Raw genomic sequence first — 20439 nt, forward strand, 5'->3', positions numbered from 1 at the left:
GTGAACACCACCTGGCACCCTATTAGTATGGTTCTACCTTTCTCCTTTTAAGTTTTAAGACAGAAATATTTTCTAGTTCTTGATCTGCTCTATCAAAAATTAACTGCCATAAGAAAAAAAATTCTCATTCTTAAACAGTATTCAATGTAAAAACTAGTTTCATATGCATAAAAAAATGTTAGAGCAAAAATGGAATAATCCTATAATTTTCCATTAGCAAACAAAATATATGACATCCAGGATTTAACTGATAAATCAATCAGAATAGTATGCTAAGTAAGTTAGTAATATATGGGTGTAAAAGTGCAGCATACCTAGAAATATCCCACTATCCATATTTGATCTTTATTACTGAGAAACTGAGAAAAACTGAGAAAAAAAATCTTTAACTAAAAATCTCAAGTAGTGATTTCAAACTCCATTGCTGAATGCAATGTTAGCATGATTTAGGCTAGTCAAATAGGTGAACTGTAATATACCCTGTGCAATTAAGTAAATGAGGATTTATGAATTAGACACTAAGACCCACATCCTCAAGGTACTGAGGTGCCTAACTCCAACTGGATCTAGGCATAAAAGTCTTCAAATATATGATGTTAAATTCAAATAATTATATGAAAATGGCTGATATTTAAGAACAAACAAGATATAATCTAATGTCCCATTTGTTGATGGTTTGGTTGACTCTTATAATTTCAGGATCATTTATTCCCATGAAATTTCTATAGCTGAATGTTGAGTTGAGGAACTGATTATTAAAGAGCAAGATTAAAGTCTTAATCTGTTTATAAACTATAATCTGTTCATTCCACTCCCATGCCCTTCACCTTTTTCTCCAAGATATAAAGAGTCAAATCCTACTGGCCTTACTCAGGCAAAATTCAATAGCAGTTCTTCAATGACAGTTTTGCCTGAGTTCGGCTGACTGGTCCTATAATAAATAATTTATCTTTATATAAATATATAAAAACCTCCAGACTATTTTATAAATATTTGAATGAACTTTAGTCTCCTCCTGAAACATCCAATTAAGAAAAAATAACAAATCTAGCAAGCAGCTCAAACCATTTTGAGGAATATGGCATTCCACTCAATAATCAAGACCTTTCATATAATAATCAAGAGCTGTTAATTTGCCAATTTCTATCTTCTTGAATCCAAGGTTTGTCATAGATGTTGGCTTAAAAAAGACAGAGACACAAATTCTGCACTCAGTTGCATCAATGTGAATTCAGCATAACTTCGTTAACATCAGTCAATTTATTCTAGATTTATTCCAGCATTACTGAGAAGAGAGTCTGGCCAAAAAGTTTAGGCTGAATGTTTCAGAGAAACCTAGGGGAATTAGGTGCCACAATCTAACTCCCATAGCACTTTCCTAGCCTTACTTATGTCCTATGTAATTTAAATGTATAAGTGGTGCCAGGCATTGGTCCTATTCAAATTGCATAGACTTAGTAATTTATGTCTGAAGACCTGTGTACCTAGATGCATGTCAGATTTCAGCTGGGTGAAAATAGTTGACCTTCTGTCTACTGTCAGTTCCAGTTCCCTTCAAAGCTTGCTCACATTATGTAATAGGGAAGAGAAGTTGTGGTATGTGGGGTGGGTTTCTTTTTTTCGTTTGTTTGTTTTTTTGTAGTTCCAAAGTATGAACAGCTCTTAATACCTCATAAAGTAACTATCCAAGGCCCAAGACTTGTACCCTAAAGACAGCTTTGTGAAGTTATTTGCTCCATGGGTGCATAAATCAAAAAGGTACCAGGGAAAATAGAAAGAGAATGGTAGAATTAATGCAGTAATCTGAGTTGTCTTTTTTTTAAAAAAAAAAATTCGAATGCTGGAAAAATTGAAGGAAAAAAATAGTCAGAAATTGCAATGGGGCTCTTGACTCTTGGTATCGTCAGCCTGGTCAAACCTTTTCTATATAGATGATCTGTATTTGAATTTCTTCTGTGCTATGCTATACTGAGCATAACCATGCTCTTTCAGTTTCAAGCACATATGTTTATCTTTTTATTTGGTGTTCTTCAGAATATTTATTGTTGTTGTGACAAAGAGTATTTCCACTTCTTGGGGTATCTCAGGAAGAAGTCAAGTACAGAAACTTTATCTTTAGTCAGATTTGGGTTCATTTTTGTGGTGCTTGTTGTTGGGGGATTCCATGAAAGTATTTGTGAATTTCAAGTTACAGAAAGCTTGAGATGTATTATCCTCATTTAAAGATGGGTAATAGAATTTGCACATGAGAATGCACAGACAGCAATTTTTTGGACAAGAGGTTGCGTCATCAGGATTATTTGTAGAGAGAAATTTCCCATCATTCTGATTATAAATCCAAGCAGTTTCTCTTTACTATTAAAGACTGTCTCTCTGTGTGGCAAATTACTCTGTTTACATTTCACAATAAGGTCATCTGCATTCCCTTATGGTTAAAAAACAGGGTAACCTTCATGCTTGAATTTGAAAAATGCATTCAAATAAATTACAAGCCAATGACTTCCAGACATCAATGTATTGTCACTTAATTCTATGAGCGGAGTACCATGTAGCCAGCACATCCATTCTGCTGTTCAAAAGATCCTCGGGGAAAATAGATATGCACATCAAAAAGCCAAAGAAACCCCAAAGTAACATAACATGTGCCTTGGAACGTTCATGTCTAAAATGTGAACATTCACTATTTAGTTCTCTAACAGGGAAAATACAGAGTTCTCTTCAAAATATTAAAAAAAAAAAATGGGGGAGATTTTCAAAGGCATGTGTCCAGCTACTACAGAACGTCAATGGAAGTCAGGCACCAACTGCCATTTGTGCCTTTGAAAATCTCCCTTGTTAACACATTTTGTTAAGGAGAGAACTTCATGGTACCATTTCCACACAAAATATAGATATATTACTAATGAAATACATCAGCTAGTATGATCTACTTTTTTTGTTGCTAAGTTAATAGTAGTTTCCATTGCAGACTGAACTGCGTGCATCTATTATTGCTACTTATTTGGTTGTGCACTTATTTTAGGTAAATGGAGATCTCCTTTAATGGCAAACTGCATTTACTGTATAGGTTTAGCTGACATAAATTGGCTCAGCTCCACTGAGTTCAAGTGACAGATGCTAATTTACCCCAGCTGAAGATCTGGCCTCTGGCTTTCAAAGCTATGTATATATAAAAGAACAATGTCTCAGATATTGTTATAAAGATTAGCAAAACAAAACCCTCTGCTATTCACTGCACCCTTTCAATCTACTTTAAACCTAGGAAATAAAATGTTATTACAACAAACATACATTTGATGTTTCTCAGATGTGTTGAATTGGATGCAATCTTCACTTAGCAGAATAGGGGTGGTACTGTCAGGATAGTTGCTGTACATTTCATCCTGGCATTGGTACAAATACTATTCTTCATGCTTAAACTATGTAGAAGTAGTTACAAATCATACAGGATGATAACTTCCACTGGAAAAAAACGATTTATTATTCCTACAGATGTGAATTTTTCTGGTCTTCTTGTGAGAGCTCAGTTTTTCTCTCAGTGATTTGTTTAATTATGTGAAGCAGTCTAGTATTTTTCTGGGGGTGGCTTGTAGTGATGTGGATGGTGCTGTTTCAGATGAGACCCTAAGTAAAGAAGAAAGGGAATTCACCTTTGCTGTATAGACAATAAAATAATTAGGCCTTCATCACCGTACTATTTGAGAACCTCCCAATCTTTGACGCTTTTATCCCCACAACCCCTCTATAAGGCAGGGCCGTGCTGTTAGCCCCCTTTTACAGGCAGAGAACTGAAAGACCAGGTGACTTACACAGAATGTCTGCAGCAGAGCAAGACTAGAAGCGGAGTCTCTTACAGCCCAGTTTGCCACTGGACCATCCATCCTTTCAGTGGAGTAATTGCATACAAGGCCCTGAACCTGCAAAACACTCTGCCTGTGCTGACACACGCCCACGCACTGTTCATATGACTTCAGTGGAATTCTGCAAGGGTGGAAGGATCCAAGCAGGTCAATTATTTTGTCGGATCAGGACGAATTTCTTCGATATTTCTTGGGTTCCCATAAAATTAAGCTGCCTTATTCTAAATGCTCAGAAAATAGTATTTTGTTGTAAGCAGCTTCTTAAAATCTAACTGCATTAAAATGTGGGCAAAAATAAATGTAGGTAGCATTTATTGTCTAATGAGTAATATAATTTGCCTTTTTTGTTTATATTGTGCAATCAATTTACAATATTAACTGAAATAATGTGCAATGGCTTGGGGGCATAGTCTTTGTGGGGGAGAAGAAAATAACCACAGTTCATATATTACTATGTAAACTTCAGTTGAAATCAGTGGCAAATACTCTACAACTCAGGGCTTTGACTGGAAACATTGATAAGAACTAATTGTGCACCTCTTAAGTGTTGCATATAGGTCATCAGAAAGCCAGGACACGGTACAGGCTTTGGATCACTTCTAATCTAGTCTGGATTTCAAGATAACCAAGAAGTCAGATACTCTGTATTCTAAACCTTTGATTGCTGTAGAACCCTTCATTCCTAAATTCAGCCAGCGATTTACTGCTTGCATTTCTCTCTACAGCACCTCTGTATCCCAGATTTCTTATCCACAGATTTCTCACAAAGCAATGCACTGGCTGTGCACACGTGTAGTTTCTTCGCTACAATACTTTGCAATGGCCTCGACATGACCCTGAAGTAATATCACCAGATCACTTAAACTACCTTTTTGCAGTTTCTCCCCTCCCCCCGAAAGAAAGAAAGAAAGAAAGAAAGAAAGAAAGAAAGAAAGAAAGAAAGAAAGAAAGAAAGAAAGAAAGAAAGAAAGAAAGAAAGAAAGAAAGAAACCTGGATTTAACAGGTTTTGGAGACTGATAATCTGAGCTACCATTTTAGCCTATAATACCAAATAGGCAGATTGTTTGTTTTTAACCTGAACCAATATTTGTGTAACTGAGCATTAGATATCATAACAGAGTATTTACCAATGTCCCTTGGTTAGCAGTTTGTGGCTCTGAATTTTTTTTAAGCCATTGTTTGTAGTAAACCTTGTGCAAATTTGCAGTGTTACATTAGAGGGAAGAAAGTGATTATGAGAAACACTAGCATTATTTACGCGCTAAATATTTTAAAATTATTGGGTTCACTTTCCTTTTATATGTATTTATATATGGGGGAAATACAACAAAAACTGTGCAGTAAATATACAGTGGATGCAATTAAGAAGTTCATTCTGGTTTCAGAGCCATTAAATGTTCCAGCAGGATTCTCCATTTTAGTTATAGGGAATATCCCTGGAATCCATAATATCTCTAAAAACAGAACAGTTTAAGACTACTCACTGTATAAAGGGTTAGAGCAGTAGAACCCCAGGACTTTGTTTTAATTGTTGCGGTAGACAATGTTTTAAGAGCCTTTCTCTGCATATACATAGTCCAAATACTTTTATGTCAGGTCACAACACTTACTGTGGGATGAAGATGGCAGCAGATCAGGTGTTCGGAAAGATTTTATTGTAGCTGGCCCCTCCCCGCCTGTTGTCAGCACTTGCACTTCTAATCGGTAAAGTGTTGATGGCCTCAGGTTGGGGACAGTCAGCACATAATGATCCTAAAAATGTATGAATAGAATAAATTCTTATGTCTACCAGAAATAATAGACAATTGCTCCATCCGGAAATTGTACATTAAGTAGATACTTTTTTTTCCTCACATACATACTTTTTTAAAAACCGTGTTGCAATTCCCACAGCTTGTTTTCTTAAGGTTTTATATTAAAGATTTTGTACATTTATTATTTAGTTCACTACTCTTTTGGTTTGGTTAGCATATTCCTAAAGAGTTGGTATCAAAAAATACTTGGCAGAGCAAGAATTGGAAATAAAGCCAGTTCTCTGGTCTGGTCTACACATAGATCTTAGGTCAACCTAGCTACATTCATACCAATGAGAGAGGTAGTTAAGCCAACCGTGACCCTAGTGTAGACTCAGCTAGGTCAACGGAAGAACCCTTTGTCACTGTAGTAAGAGTCAGTGCTACCGTGGCACAGCTGTAGCCCTGAAGCTGTGATGTTTCTAGTGTAAACATATCCGTTGAGTTCACCTTTAGGATATTCCCCCCCTTTCCCTTAAAATACAGCTCTCCCTATAGTTAAGATTTCACTTGTACATTTTGTGATTCCACTTCCAGATACTTCCAACTTCAATTTTCTAGTCGGTTTCCTGAAATTAAAGTGTCAGTGCCATGAATGGAGTTTATTTCTAGGTTTTATGGTTTTCTTTCAGTTAACAAGTACATTGTACATCTCATAAAATATTTTATAGAAGCCAATGTCTGACTTTGGTTGCCATTGATTTGTAAACTCATGCCCTTTTTGAGTCAAGGGCAAGAGCCTCAGCTGGTGAAAATTAGTATAGATCCACTCAGCTACCCAGACTAATGATCTGGCCCCTAATTTTTAATCCCATTTTTGAAGTGGTGAGAGATGGAATATTAATTAACTCTGGGCCAGACTTTTTACTGCTTTGCAGCTTGTACGATCATTTACAGCCAGACAAATAAGTGCAGATTAGGTGTAAAATGAGAATGCACACTTGTAAATGACTCAAGGAAATACAGTGGAGAATCAGACCTTCAATTCAACTTCTTCCCAAGTTAGTTTGGCTGCTGAATCACCAGACAGCCATCCATCGGACTAGTCCTAGGACTGGACTAGTGGCATTAAACTAAGATCTGTGGAACCAAACACTGTACAAACACAAAGTAAGCTCCACCTGATAGCTACACCTAGCATTCCAGGAACTGGCACAGAAATATCTTCTGGCAGGCAACAGACAGAGCATTTAAAGTGTACTCAGCTACTTGTCCTGATCTAGCTCACTGAAGTCAATGTAAAGACCACTGTCTTTCTTGGGCTTTGGATCAGGCCCTAGTTGCTTAGTAGCAATCTCTGCCTCTGGTGGAGTTGGCAACACCTCTTGAATATCCTCCCTCCTGCTGCTGCTACCATGGGAGGAACTGAAGCCAGCAAAGGAGCCCTTCCAAAGAAAAGGGGGAATAGTGCAAGTTAAGTCTTCTCCCACTTTATATGAGGAGAGATCTAGTTCTATTTTGAATTGCCATTATTTAACTGTTCCTATAAGGGGGGCAGGAATCCCCTCAAGTCCCCACCAGACCCTGCTTCAGGTCCTTGCAATGTCTTTCTCCCACCTCCTGAGAGATGTCCAAGGGGCTTCTTGGAGCAAACAAACTAAAGAAAAGTTCCCTCCCTTCTTTCTTCCCTTCTGGGAGAGGGGAGTCTGTGGGAAATTAAAGAGAAGGGAGGGTGACCTTGATCTCAGTCAGTCTTCCAGAGTCAGCCCTTTCAGCTTAGTCTAAACAGGGTCTACCTCCAGCCCCTCCATGGGACATGCTGCTCTGAGGCTGGGTTGCATAGCTTCAGGAGCAATGAGGCTTATTGATATCTCCCTCTCAGCTGGGCAGCCTTTTCCTCTTCCCCCAGCCCTTCCTGAGGCAGCTTTTCCCTTTTAAGCTCCTCCCTCCCTTTCCCCGCCCACTCCAGCAGAACAAGTCTCACAGCTGCATCTTGTTAGTGTTGAACAGGTCCTGAGAAACTTGTTAGTCCCCTCTCTGTTAGTGTGAGGATGTGTCCCTTTATACCTTGGTACACATTTGCAGAAAAGGGAGAAGAGCTTTATTTTCCATGAAGCATATATCCAGATGGAGCAGAGAGAAGGTTAATACAAAGGAGAGAGAAATTATCTTGCATTCAGGGTAACTCCACTAATTTTCTCATCCTGGAGAACAAAGAATTAACAAATCCTTACTATCCTGTGAACAGAGCAGCCTGATCATCAAAAGAAAAATATCTTCTGCTGCCTAGACGATCTTTGCCTTCATTAAGGTATATCTCAAATTTGGTTGCTAATTTGACAATCACACACATTACAATGTTTGATGTGTCATCAAGATGAGCAGTTGTACCGGACATGTATCCCAAACAAGGGGGAAAAGTGAACCCATTTCCTGCTCAGACACATATGCGGAACCAGAGAAAGCAATGGTGCCTGGCAGCTAAATCATGACTAAAAATACAAAATTAGCCATGCACACAAACATGCAATGCCCCCAGCAATGAAAAGAAAACAGACTTACTGCTGGCAGTATCTGTGATTGGGAAATGATGCTGTTGGGTAAGCTGTTTTGTCTGCTCTCTGTAGTAACCTCTGCCCAGGTGACTTGAAACCCTGTCATGGGCTGATGAAGATTTGCCTTTGATATCTTCCATGAAAAGTGACCAGTAATATTTACTTCCTGAACAATGAAAGAGGCAGATAGATTCTCGGGTTTGGCCAGCACTTTAGGGAGAACTGATGCTGCAAAAATTTGAGGCAAGAGGATGAGTTAAATTTTGAGGAACAGCTGAAATATTTCAGAGTAACAACCGTGTTAGTCTGTATTCGCAAAAAGAAAAGGAGTACTTGTGGCACCTTAGAGACTAACCAATTTATTTGAGCATGAGCTTTCGTGAGCTACAGCTCACTTCATCAGATGCATACCGTGGAAACTGCAGCAGACTTTATATACACACAGAGATCATAAAACAATACCTCCTCCCACCCCACTGTCCTGCTGGTAATATTGTTAATATAGCTTGAGATCCCAGAGTCACAGTCTGCTTCTTGATGTGCATTTCTTTTGCATTTCTTTATCTAGTTTACTCAGGACTCTGCCAACTTGTTGCAACCTCTTTTCTTAAAGGTAAAGATACTTCTGAAGAGGGAACAGCATAAACTCTAATTTAGGAGAGTTTTAAGGTAACTTCTCATTATTGCATCTGGTAAAAAGTATAGTATAGTCCCATGGCTTGATTATTAACTGACTTGTATTTTGTCTGGTCACTTACCTGTGCAAAGTGAATGCAAAGTAGTATACAATCTGCCAATTCAAAATGGGAGCATTTTACACTCACTTTGGAAAGGTGTAAATAACTACATAAGGTGCAAAGCACTGGCAATTAAAACATACAGCCTTAGGCCTTGTCAGCACAGGAAAATAGTTTTGGATATAACCTAGGGTTTGAATTTAAACTGATACAGTTATTCCAGTATAACTCTCTGTGTGGACATTTATACCAGTATAAAAGTGCTTTGTTAATTTTAATTTTATTTTATTTTTATATAGCTTATTTGGGAAAGGGGTTAAGTTAAACCAAAAACAGCCACTCTTACACTGGAATAAGAGTATTCACAAGGTGGATTATAAAGGTATAACTAACATTTGTATAATTATATCTGTATAACTGATAAAACTTTCCAGCACAAACAAGTCCTTAAAAAAAGAATAGCAATATAAATCATAATACTGCTACAATATATACTTGAATAATCCCCTGAAATTCTTATCTAAGTGACAGGTTTCAGAGTAACAGCCGTGTTAGTCTGTATTCGCAAAAAGAAAAGGAGTACTTGTGGCACCTTAGAGACTAACCAATTTATTTGAGCATGAGCTTTCGTGAGCTACAGCTGTAGCTCACGAAAGCTCATGCTCAAATAAATTGGTTAGTCTCTAAGGTGCCACAAGTACTCCTTTTCTTATCTAAGTGATCAACCAATACTATGATAACCTTGTCATGTTGGTAAAACTACACCCCTATGTATTTAATTTGATTGCATTTGTAACAAGGAAAATTTTTGAAAGTGTTTGTTAGACGAATTTCCTACTAAAAGAATTCAATGACTCTTTAATGTTGAAAAACATTACTTACCAGGATATCCTGGTAATTACCTGGACATCCAGAGACACAAAAATAAGTCTCCCCTACTTATTCTGAGTCTTTCAAAACACATTTGAGAATTGCTTTACAAAACTTGTTTTTGAGTGCCTAGAAGTGCACTTGAAATCTACTCTGCAAGTGCTTCAGACCGTGACTTACCTCCTTCAGCAGGACAACTAATGTGCTTGTGGTTTTTTCCTTTAAGAGCAGAGCAAGGTGGTGTGGTAAAGAAAATACTTTCAGCCTTCAAACGACCTTTAGATCTTGCTGGCTGAATGGTCACTTTATATTTACATGAAAATGACAGGTCCTGAAGAATTATGTAGTTTTCCTAGACCAAGAAAAACAGTATATGCTGCGAATAAACCTTTTCTTAAAACCATAATGTTGGCATAAGATTAAATGGTTTTTTTTCCTAGTCAAGTGTATTTTTCTCTACATGATTAGCACATGCAAATGTGGTTTTTATTCAGAGAACAAAGCAAATATTGCCTATATTATTATTCAATTATAATCAGAAAACATTATTATGGTGGTTGGATACTTTCTTCAATCCTATACAATACCTTAGTCATGCTGCATCAAAGTAGCTAACTTCTAACACAAGGAACACTCCCTTGACATGATGGCAGTGGGGAATGGCAGTGTGAGGATGAAAAATGCTAATCCAATTAAATAAATGTAAGGAAGATTATTTAAGCTGAGATGAAAGACAGGTTTAGTCTACATTTAAGAACTCCTTTTAATGTGCATACAAATCCCAAGAAGGCCTTATACATCTTTCCTTGAGGACATCCTATTTCCACCCTTTGATATAGCACGTTATTCCTCTAAGCAGAAAAGGATCCACAACTGAGCAATAAAACACTGTTATATGTAGAATGATATCTTTAAGGTAACAACTAAACAAGAGCCCTGATACTTTTGAAAATCCCCGCCTACATGTTTTTGTTCAAAGCAAGTTTAATAAGAGAAATTCTAGCCTCTGGTAAAATTTCCAAAAGTCACCTAAGTGACTTAGGATCTCCAAGTCTCATTGATTTTCAGTTCTTTACAGTACTTAGGTGTTTCTAAAATTTTTGTACTCTGTGTTTGAAAACAGCTGAAGAGTGTTAGAGCTAAACTAAGTAAATTTTCTCATAACTGACATGGAAAGTGCATTAGAGAGACAAGGTGGGTGAGGTAATATCATTTATTGGACCAACTTCTGTTGGTGAGAGAGACAAGCTTATGCGCTTACACAAAGCTCTTCTTCAGGTCTGGGAAACTATCTCAAAGTGTCATAGCTAAATACAAGCTTTGAACAGATTGTTTAGCATAAGTAGTTAACACATATTTCAACATATTTTAACAGGCCACTTCACCTTGAATGATCCCTTAAAATATGCGTTAGCTACTTATGCTAAACAATCTGTTCAAACCTTGTATTTAGCTGTGACACTGTGAGTTCCTTTCCCAGACCTGAAGAAGAGCTCTGTGTAAGCTCGAACACTTGTCTCTCTCATCAACAGAAGTTGGGCCAATAAAAGATATTTCCTCACCCACCTTGTCTCTCTAATATCCTGGGACCAGCACGGCTACAGGAACACTGCATACATGAAAAGTGCATGAATAATGGATTACTCAAACATTCCAGTGCAGTCCTTTTAGAACAGCACTTGTAAACAAATCTCCACTTTGATGCTGAGGTAACTATTGGCATGAGTAAGTACTGTAGGACTAGGCCCCTTATTTATCACATCAGATTGCTCAGAATATATCGGAAGTAGAATATTACAGTATTAGAAGCTGATCCTGCAAACCTGACTCCTGTATTTCCTACTTAAGATTATTCAAGAGCCAGATTGTACATCTAGTAAAGTCTATGGGAGTTTTGCCATTGACATCACCGGAAGCAGGATCAGACCCAAAGGAAGTATGGTTTTCAGCATCAGGCCCTTTGCAACCATGTGTTTATTGAAGGTAGTTTCTTAACTATTTTAGCATAATATTCAATATCTCAATGTATTGATTGGAACTTACAAATAAACACAGGGTTTGCCAAATCAGACTAGACTAATCACTGTAAAATAATTTACAGGAAAACCAAAAAACCATAATGCACCTGGCCAGTTGTGCAATGCTATTCATGGAGAGAAAAAAATCTTTCCTGACCTCTAGTGGCAATAAAACTTATTTAATTATATTAGCTTTCCCTTACCTTAGCATGCATAACTCCAAATGTTGTTACTGATTACAAAATTATCTATCCTCTTTTTAAATCCATGTACAGTATTTGACTCTCTGACAGCAGTAAATTACAACTATTCCCTTTGATTTAGTCTCACTTTACTTGCCATTAACTTCAGTGAGTTGACTTCTTATTATAGCACAGGGTAAAAAAGAAAGGCTGATCACGTTTTCTTATATTGAGTTTCCTTCATTATTCACTGACTTGACATTTCAGTAATGTAATATTTGTATAACATATTACTTGAGTAGAGTGATACTAGATTGGATAATACATTCAGTAGGAAGAAATGCCATTGCTAAAATATAATTGGGATATAATATTTAATTATAGAGAACTATAGTAATTTAGAATCTTTCTCTCTTCTATTCAGGTTCTTATACTGCACCACTCATCGACTGTAAGGCCAGACGGGACCACTGTGATCATCTAGTGTGACTTACTGCATAATACAGGCCATAAGACTTCCCCTAATTTAATTCCTGTTTGAACTAAAGCATACATTTTAAAAAAATCCAATCTTCATTTTAAAATTGCTAGTGATGGAGAATCACTGTGATATCTTTGCATCTTCCAGCGTTAATGTCTAGCATCTATAATGTGAGGCTCTTTTCTTCATCTCTTGCTCTTCTCAGGGGGAGCCTTGCATATGGATCCTCTCTATGTCTGAAAACAAGCCTAGCTGCTTATTTAGATTAATATTCAGTAATTGTATAGTAGTGGTTCCCGGGGTGCTAATCATGGATCAGGTCCCTGTTGACCTAGATACTGATAAGCATATATGCATTGTACAAACAGGTTTGCCTTGTAGTGTAATATGAACACTTCAGATACCCACGTAAAGCATTTGAATGCAGTACATTCATTTAGATTACCTTTCATGTTGGTTAAATCAACAAAGCCAAATATATCACTACTCTGCAGTGAAGTAAAAAAAACCCACTCCTACTGTAGCAATGACAGGTATAAAACATTCTGCATGCTATTACATATCACTTCCCTCTTCCTTTCCCACCATACCCAATGACTGAAAACCACTTCAAGTTAAGCAAGGGACTGAATTTCAACTTACATAGGTCAGGCCAGTTGCTTTTTCAGGCCCTTTAGTTTCATTGTGCACACAGGATTCTGGGAACCACTGGACGTGATATCGACTCATACTAGTGTCTAAATGAACAAAACAGCAATACAAAAAGGAAAATATACATTACAGTAATGCTTTAGCCATCTGCAGCTTTCCTGGCTTTTCTGGATATAAAACGAAGGGATTTTAAGAACTTTGGAAGTGTCAGTTCCTTGCTGCTCAAAAGCACTTAAAGTGCCCATGAACAAAAAGAAGAGAATATTAAACATGTCAATAACTTAATCCATGTGTGAGCACAGTAAGGATGAACTAAAAAAAAAAAAGGGGGGGGGGGGTTAGCAGAAATTTAAGTGTTGATGAGAGGGAGAAAAAATCCCCATGGTATATGCTGCCAAATATCTTGGGAATGATGGGAATGACTCAGTGCCAACCATCTGTAACTGTTTACATTGTCAGAACATTGCAACGCTGCTGCATGGCACCATTCGGTAAAGCTGAGTTTGGACATGTGTGAAAATTTCCCTGAACCTTATACTTTCAGAATGTATCATGAAACCGCCTCCACATGTAGCCAACTGAAAATCTAGTCACAGCTCTTAGGAACAATACTAAAGGCTTGATCTTGCTCTCATTGAAACCAGTGGCAAAACTTCCGTGACTTCAATGGTGCAGACTTTACAACAGAAATTCCCTAATTATCAGAGTGATTTCTAGTAAAAATTCTTTGAGAGCTCCATACAGAATTGTAGTGGCAGGCATAAAATTTATAACCAATCCTCTCAATGCAGACTGTATGATAAAGCAGACTGGGGCAAAACAAAGAAAAATGAAGAACTGAGAAAGAAAACGCAACATGGTGGTACAAATGCATCTTGTTGTTTTCCTGGAGTATTCATATTTCTATGTATAGTGGATATAAACATTAAATGTCTATTATAGTAATTAACTTGTTATGCCAGAGTTACTCATGTCAAGTGCATGATTATGGTTTTCTGGAAGGGAAAAGAAATACCTTTGATGGCGTTAGGGTTGATCTGGCAATAGACTGCTATGAGCAATTTGGAAGCAGAAGAGAGGAATTACAAATTAAAGACAAAATAAGTGATCTTTGAAGCTAGCACAAATGGAGTTTGGTAAGAAAGACTGATTGGAAGTTTGCTCAAAATGGATTTTTGTAGCTGTTGTCTTCATAACAACATATATGTTAATTATTTTCATGACTGCTCTCGAAGCCCAAAAAGTTTTCAATAAGAAATGAATGAAGAAATAATCAACTGTGTTCTAATTATTTTCTTGCATATTTTTTTAAAAGGTAGGTGTTCTCACTTGAATCTGACCGTTGTGGCTTTGCCATTAGACGTACCTGTCAGAGGGAGATACACACTCACAATGCATCGGCAAGTAGGTCTCATCTGATTTCATCTGTTCTGAGTTATTCAATTATTTCCTATTCTCTGTTCGCTCCCTCTCCTGAGACAAACACATAGGACATGCAGTCCATCATCTGGCATCTAGAGACCTGAAAACTCAGTGCTATTCTATTAACCATCTAAAGTCTCTGCTGAATGACTGTATAGTGAATCTTCTTATTGATCTACTTTCTGATCATCAAAAATTTACTCTTTTAAAGTATACTTACACAAGGCAGACCACTTATAGAGCCATTCAAACTTTAAATTCAATACACTCTCTAGTCATTAGATAAAAGTATTGCTGTAGGCTTTGTCACAGATTGAGGGAGGACTGGTCACCTGTCCACCAAGAACCAGAGAAGACCACTAATATTTCAAATAGACCATTGAACACCTCCATATGAACAACCAGTGAAAGATGGAGCTGGACTTGGTGACCTCTCAAAGTTCCTGTCAGTCTTACATTTCTCTGATTCTATGAACCTTGAGGTTTCAAAAGTTTGCTTTGGTTAAGTATCCTAACTGACCAGTCTCGAGTTTAGCTAATCATCAGACTGGAAATCTCATGAAATTAGGCTTTCAACGCAATATTTAAATATCTTTCCAGGTTTTGGCCAGATAGGAAATTCTATGGGAACTGTGGGACTCTGTCCAGCTCCCCACCTGTTATCTGATCTTTCCACCTGGGCATACACGTACCCTGCTCACACCTCGTTCCTTCCTTCCTTCTTGCCTATCCATTCAGGCAGTGGCAACCTCTTTGTCTCTCTACATGGGTGGGGAAGCTAAGAAGTGAACTCAAAACACAACTTCCCAAGAGGCTTCCTGCTGCTGGATTCAAATGAGATTGTTGTTGGGCTGGTGTGAAGAAAGTCTGTAATATCTCTAATTACTACTCATGTTTTCTGTTGTTGTTTTTTTATCATTCACATTTCATATCCCAGTAACAACCTGATCACCTAGACATAACTGCCACACCAAAACCATATTCCTTTATTTTTTTTTAGTTTTACAAACAGTTATAATTACTTCAAAAACTTATCTCAACATATATATAACCAGTCATGGCTGGAATGCATGAATAGTAATAGATACAGTTAAGGTTACTCACTGTATTTCCATTCTAAAGGGCCTTTTTCATTGAGCTGATTTTCCTAAACTTGTTCGTTTGGGGATAAAACTTTCCAGGTCTTGTTTCTGGACATTTTTAGAGAGTTTGAGCAAAAAAAGAGTTCAGGCATTTTGGCTAGCAAGAAGATTGAAAGGAAATAGAAAATAATAACCCCCAAACCCACCAACACAAACCACAACTCTATAGCACATCCATGATTTCGGATAGAAAACTGAAATGTGGGAGGGAAAAACAGTCTCTAGGTTAGCAATGCACTTTTTCAATGGTTGGAGGGATGTTTTTGCTTTGGCAGAGTAACAGATATAAAAAAAAATCATGCTTTGTTTATGCAGGATACACGTTTTGTAACAACATCACCTTTAAAAATAACTATATCCTAATATATTTGAAAACAAATAGATCTAGCATAGCTGAGATATGAAAGCCAAAGTTTCTAGTGAGAAACTTTTCTAAACCTCTGAAAATACATTTCCTTTTTCTTTATTAGGGTGCTAACTGTGAGTGTAAATTGTATGACTCTAGGGTTTTTATCTATGGGTAGTATAAATCTGTGAGATTTAAACAATGCAAAAGAAATACCTAGTGTAGCTTTTCCCATCAGCAATGTGGATTGGTCCCTACTGAGATCACTACTGTACTTTTCTTTGGATTTTTTTGTTCATCTATCAGCTATAAACATGGAAGTAGTAATTCTAACTGATAATGCAATGGGCAACCAATTCAAGCTGCTTTTTAGTGTAATGGCAGAGTCACCAAGGCTCATGATTATAGACAGTTGAAGTTAATTCACTATAATCTATAGGCATGCCTGGAAGTCACATATGAAAAGTTGTTTGTGAAGTTAAAATTAGTAAGAATATCCAATATGCAGTAGGATTATTTCATTATCATAGCTAGTTTTAGCAGAAAGCCTTGCTATTCCTTGTAACTATAACTTCTGAAATTAAAGAGACTAACAAAAAGACTGCTGCCTTGCTACCTTGAATTGGGATGGATTTAAGCATGTGCTTAAAAGCTTTCCTAAATAGGTGCCCTATATCCATACCTAGATGCCTGAATAGAAGTGAGTTGATTTTCAGAGGTGCCACTGAAAAGTTTTAGATGAAAAGTCATTTAGATTTTTGCAAAAAGGCAAAAAACAAACCAACCAACCAAAGACATAACTTTCTGGGGTTTTTTTACATAAAACAAACAGAAAACAAATTTTTAACATTTTTAAACCCAAAAATGTCAGGGTTTTTTTCATTAAAAAAACTGAGTAATCAATGGGAAATTGTGACAAAAATGAAAAGAAGATTTTTTTATTTAAATTCCCAATGCCAAATAATTGGCATTTTTCAAACATCTTTACCAAGTACCCTTAACTCCTACTGAAGTCCTGGAGAGCTCCAGGAGCTCAGCAACTTTCAGACTCAGGTCATTTTTCTTCAGGAGCATAAATATGGATTTAGAATCCCAACTTTAGGCACCCAGGTTGGAATGCTTTGCCTAAACCATTAAAACCTTATTTAAATAAGGCTAGATATGGGTAACTCCAGACCTGTAGGCATATATCCTACATCTGCTAAATCTTGTAATCTCAAAACAGTGTTTGAAGCTCTTAGTTTTACTTTGAATACCAAAAGCAATTTTAGTTGATATTGTTACTACTCCTCAGCTGGGATTTTTGGTTAAAATGATTCTAAAGTTTATTGTAAAATAAACAAAATAATAGTAAAAAAAAACATACTAAAATAGTAAAACCTTAGTAAAATAGTAAAAAACCTTAACAAAATAAGTAACCTCTACTCATTTTCTCTGCCAACATATTCCATGTTTCTGTTCTGATGTGTTTTCCTCCTGACACTGGCTATGTGAATAATTTATCAAATGTGGTTTATTTTTTCTATCATGTTACTACAGACAACTTCTTTCTTTGCCTCAAATGCTTTTTTCCCTATGGTACAGTGTATGTTTTGCTGCTGAAGGGTGTCAGGTCAACAATCTAGGAAACTGAAGTCTTTTGCATAGCTAGAATAGGTATTGGGGTATAGCTTGGGCAGTAGCAGTATGACAGTCCCACCCCACCAAGTGGCCTCACTATTGTGCTGAGAGATGGCCTATAGAGTTAAAAGGGTATTTATCTCCTTGTATTTGAGCTCATGTGACCTCGTGGATACAGCACTGGACTGGGACTTGGAAATGCTGTGTTCTACTACCAGTGGTGACACTGGACTGCTGGGAGATCTTGGGCATGTCAGTTCATCTATGTGCCCTCTAGTTTACTCATCTGTAAAATGGGGTTAATGATAATGACCTCCTAGGTAAGGAACTTGGAGCTGTGTGGCTGAAAAGCATTATATATGAGGTGGGGCTTAGTATTATTATTATTTAGTTCTGTGCATGTTTGTTGACACATGTTGGTGCAAGAGTACTAATGAGTGCCAACCAGGATACTGTTGCTCTCCATGTGAGGATATTTGTTTATGAGCAAATGGACTGTGAAAACTTATTTGAAAGAGTCCATCAGACAAGGCTTGCTTGAACACAATGAACTTAGTGACAGGCTACGGCTTGTATGGCTAGCACCTCCAAAACTTTCACCTTAAGTTTTCAGAGTTTCACCAAAGCCAGTCGTAGTTTTCTGCAGACTTTTCTTTGAATTCCAATTGTCCCTGCATACCAAACTTCAATTGCCAAGTTTGCACACATTTAATGTAAATCTGTACAAAAGATTTACATAAAATTTGTTCAAATTTGGCAATTGAAGTTTGGTGCACAGGGAGAATTTGGCCCATTATATAGTTCAAAGCAGATTTCAACAAGAATAGCATAGTCTAGGATTTAAATCCAATGAAAACTCAAGCTTCAGCTACAGATCCCCCTTGTACACTAACACTGAACTGATCTCTGTGTTTGCCAGAGAATTTGGAACAATGTGGTGTGGGTGATAATTCACAGTGGAAAGAAATGTGCCTACATGTAGTTTAAAAAAAAAAGATCAAATGAAGACTATGAAACTAGAAATAAAGCAGCTTTTATTGGGGTAGCATGAAAAAATCTGATTTGGAATGTTTCAAGTACAAGTAAGAAATTTAAGCCAAATTAGTGTTTTAGTATATGATAATACTGTTGTGTCTTTCATCACAAAGGACCCCAACAAATTAGACAAATGTAACTAGCTAAATATACAGACTGTGTTGCTAAAGGGATATTTATCAGAGCTGAGCAAATTATTTACATTGAATAATGTAAAAATAAATTCAGTCTACTTTTGGAAAGAGGCAGACTGTAATTTCCTTTAATTTATTCCGTATTCAAAATTACTCAAGTCATTTGTTGTGTGTGTACCTTACTCTATAGATAGATGACAAATAGTTTGCTTCAAGTATTCCATATTATTTGAAAGGTGTTGATTGGTTGTGATTAGCCACATAAATGATGTGGTTTGGTTTTTGTTCCCTTATTAGGGGTTTGATCCTACAAGATTCTGAGCACTTTGGCCCTGATTCAATAAAGCACTTAAGTATGTGAGCAGTCCTGTTGACTTCAATAGTTAAGCATGTGCTTAAGTGGATCATGGCCAAAATGCTTGGCCTCTGGCAGGATCACGTCATGGAGGAGTATGCATCTTATTAACAGGAGAAGGGCTTGAACATGTCTCTAGGGCTTTGAGTCTCTTAGAAAGAGGTAGAAGATAAACAGGATGAGGGAAGTTAAACAATTTCCTTTCTGGATCATGCAGACCTATGCCAAGGCATTATTTCTACACAAATTAGATGACTGCAAGATTTATTGACTGGCTAAAGTTTTTAAATTTAACTGCACATCACAAAATTACATTCACACCAAGCTGGTGAAGTCTTAGTTGAAAGGGGCTTGTCTAAAGACTTCTCTAGCTTATTTAACTGTCTCTGTGGCAAGTGCTATAGCAAGAGATTTGGGGAGCTGCATACATATGCTGTGATGAGCAGTATTCCACCATCCTATATAGAATGTACTATTTTCACAGGGCTGATGGTAATATGATGATCTGCCCAGCATCAAGAGCAACACAGTGTTATGCTGCCCTTGGAGCAGCCTAGGAGGGTGATTCTGAATCTCCAAGTCATAGACTCTCTTCTTGACTTTCTGCCACTTGAGGGAGGGAGAAAACTGTGCCAGGTCCATTCCCTCACAGTATACAACCTTTGGTAAGCCAAGGCAGCTACATTGCTGAGTGGGCTGGAGGGAGTAGAGCCAAGGTTCTTCTCACTGCCCAACCCCTCCTGCACAGGGAGGAGGCATAGTGGCACCGTGGAACCTGCTTCCACACCCACATCACTACCCATGATATCAGTAGCTGGTGCATAGGCGAAAGGAGACATCTTTTACCTTTGTGACACCATGGTAGCTGGGCCATGCTTCAGCCCTGGGTGAATACTGAAACATGCAAGCTTAAAATTTACTTTTCATGAGCATTTGTATAAGTAAAACTCAACTGCTGTAATGCGCCTGGAAAGCAAATGTAAAGAAGAGGCATGAACATGGATAAAGTTCAAGTAAATACATGTGATTTTATGTATTTATTTATTCATTTATGTTGTTCCTCTTATCTACTTTTCTCTCCACTGCTAAAAGCAGCTAAATCTATGGTGACCCACACAGTCGCAACTACTTGACAGAACATAGAAACGCTATAAAATGGCTTAAGAAAGAGAGTGAAGAAACTGAAGACAGGCAGAATGTGATTACTGGTATCTAATCTGGAATTTGACTACTGTCCTACTAAAGTTTACAACACTCTTCTTGCAAAAAGTGCTGTGGGTTTTTTAGAGACTGCAAG

The 20439-nt window shown here is 37.3% G+C and overlaps 1 protein-coding gene across 1 annotated transcript in view; it reads right to left on the minus strand.

The window, feature by feature from the left end:
• Positions 1-309: 309 nt before the first annotated feature.
• The window catches only part of ANOS1 (anosmin 1), a 182688-nt gene continuing 162558 nt past the window's right edge, over positions 310-20439 (minus strand). The window contains exons 10-14 of the mRNA XM_073327881.1: positions 13080-13174; positions 9937-10108; positions 8157-8377; positions 5472-5613; positions 310-3624 (exon numbers count right to left, since the gene is read on the minus strand). Of these exons, the coding sequence (XP_073183982.1) occupies positions 3566-3624; positions 5472-5613; positions 8157-8377; positions 9937-10108; positions 13080-13174 (689 nt within the window). The 3' untranslated portion in view covers positions 310-3565. The remainder of the gene's footprint in view (positions 3625-5471; positions 5614-8156; positions 8378-9936; positions 10109-13079; positions 13175-20439) is intronic.

Source organism: Lepidochelys kempii, chromosome 1, assembly GCF_965140285.1.
Source record: "Lepidochelys kempii isolate rLepKem1 chromosome 1, rLepKem1.hap1, whole genome shotgun sequence".
NCBI lineage: Eukaryota > Metazoa > Chordata > Testudines > Cheloniidae > Lepidochelys > Lepidochelys kempii.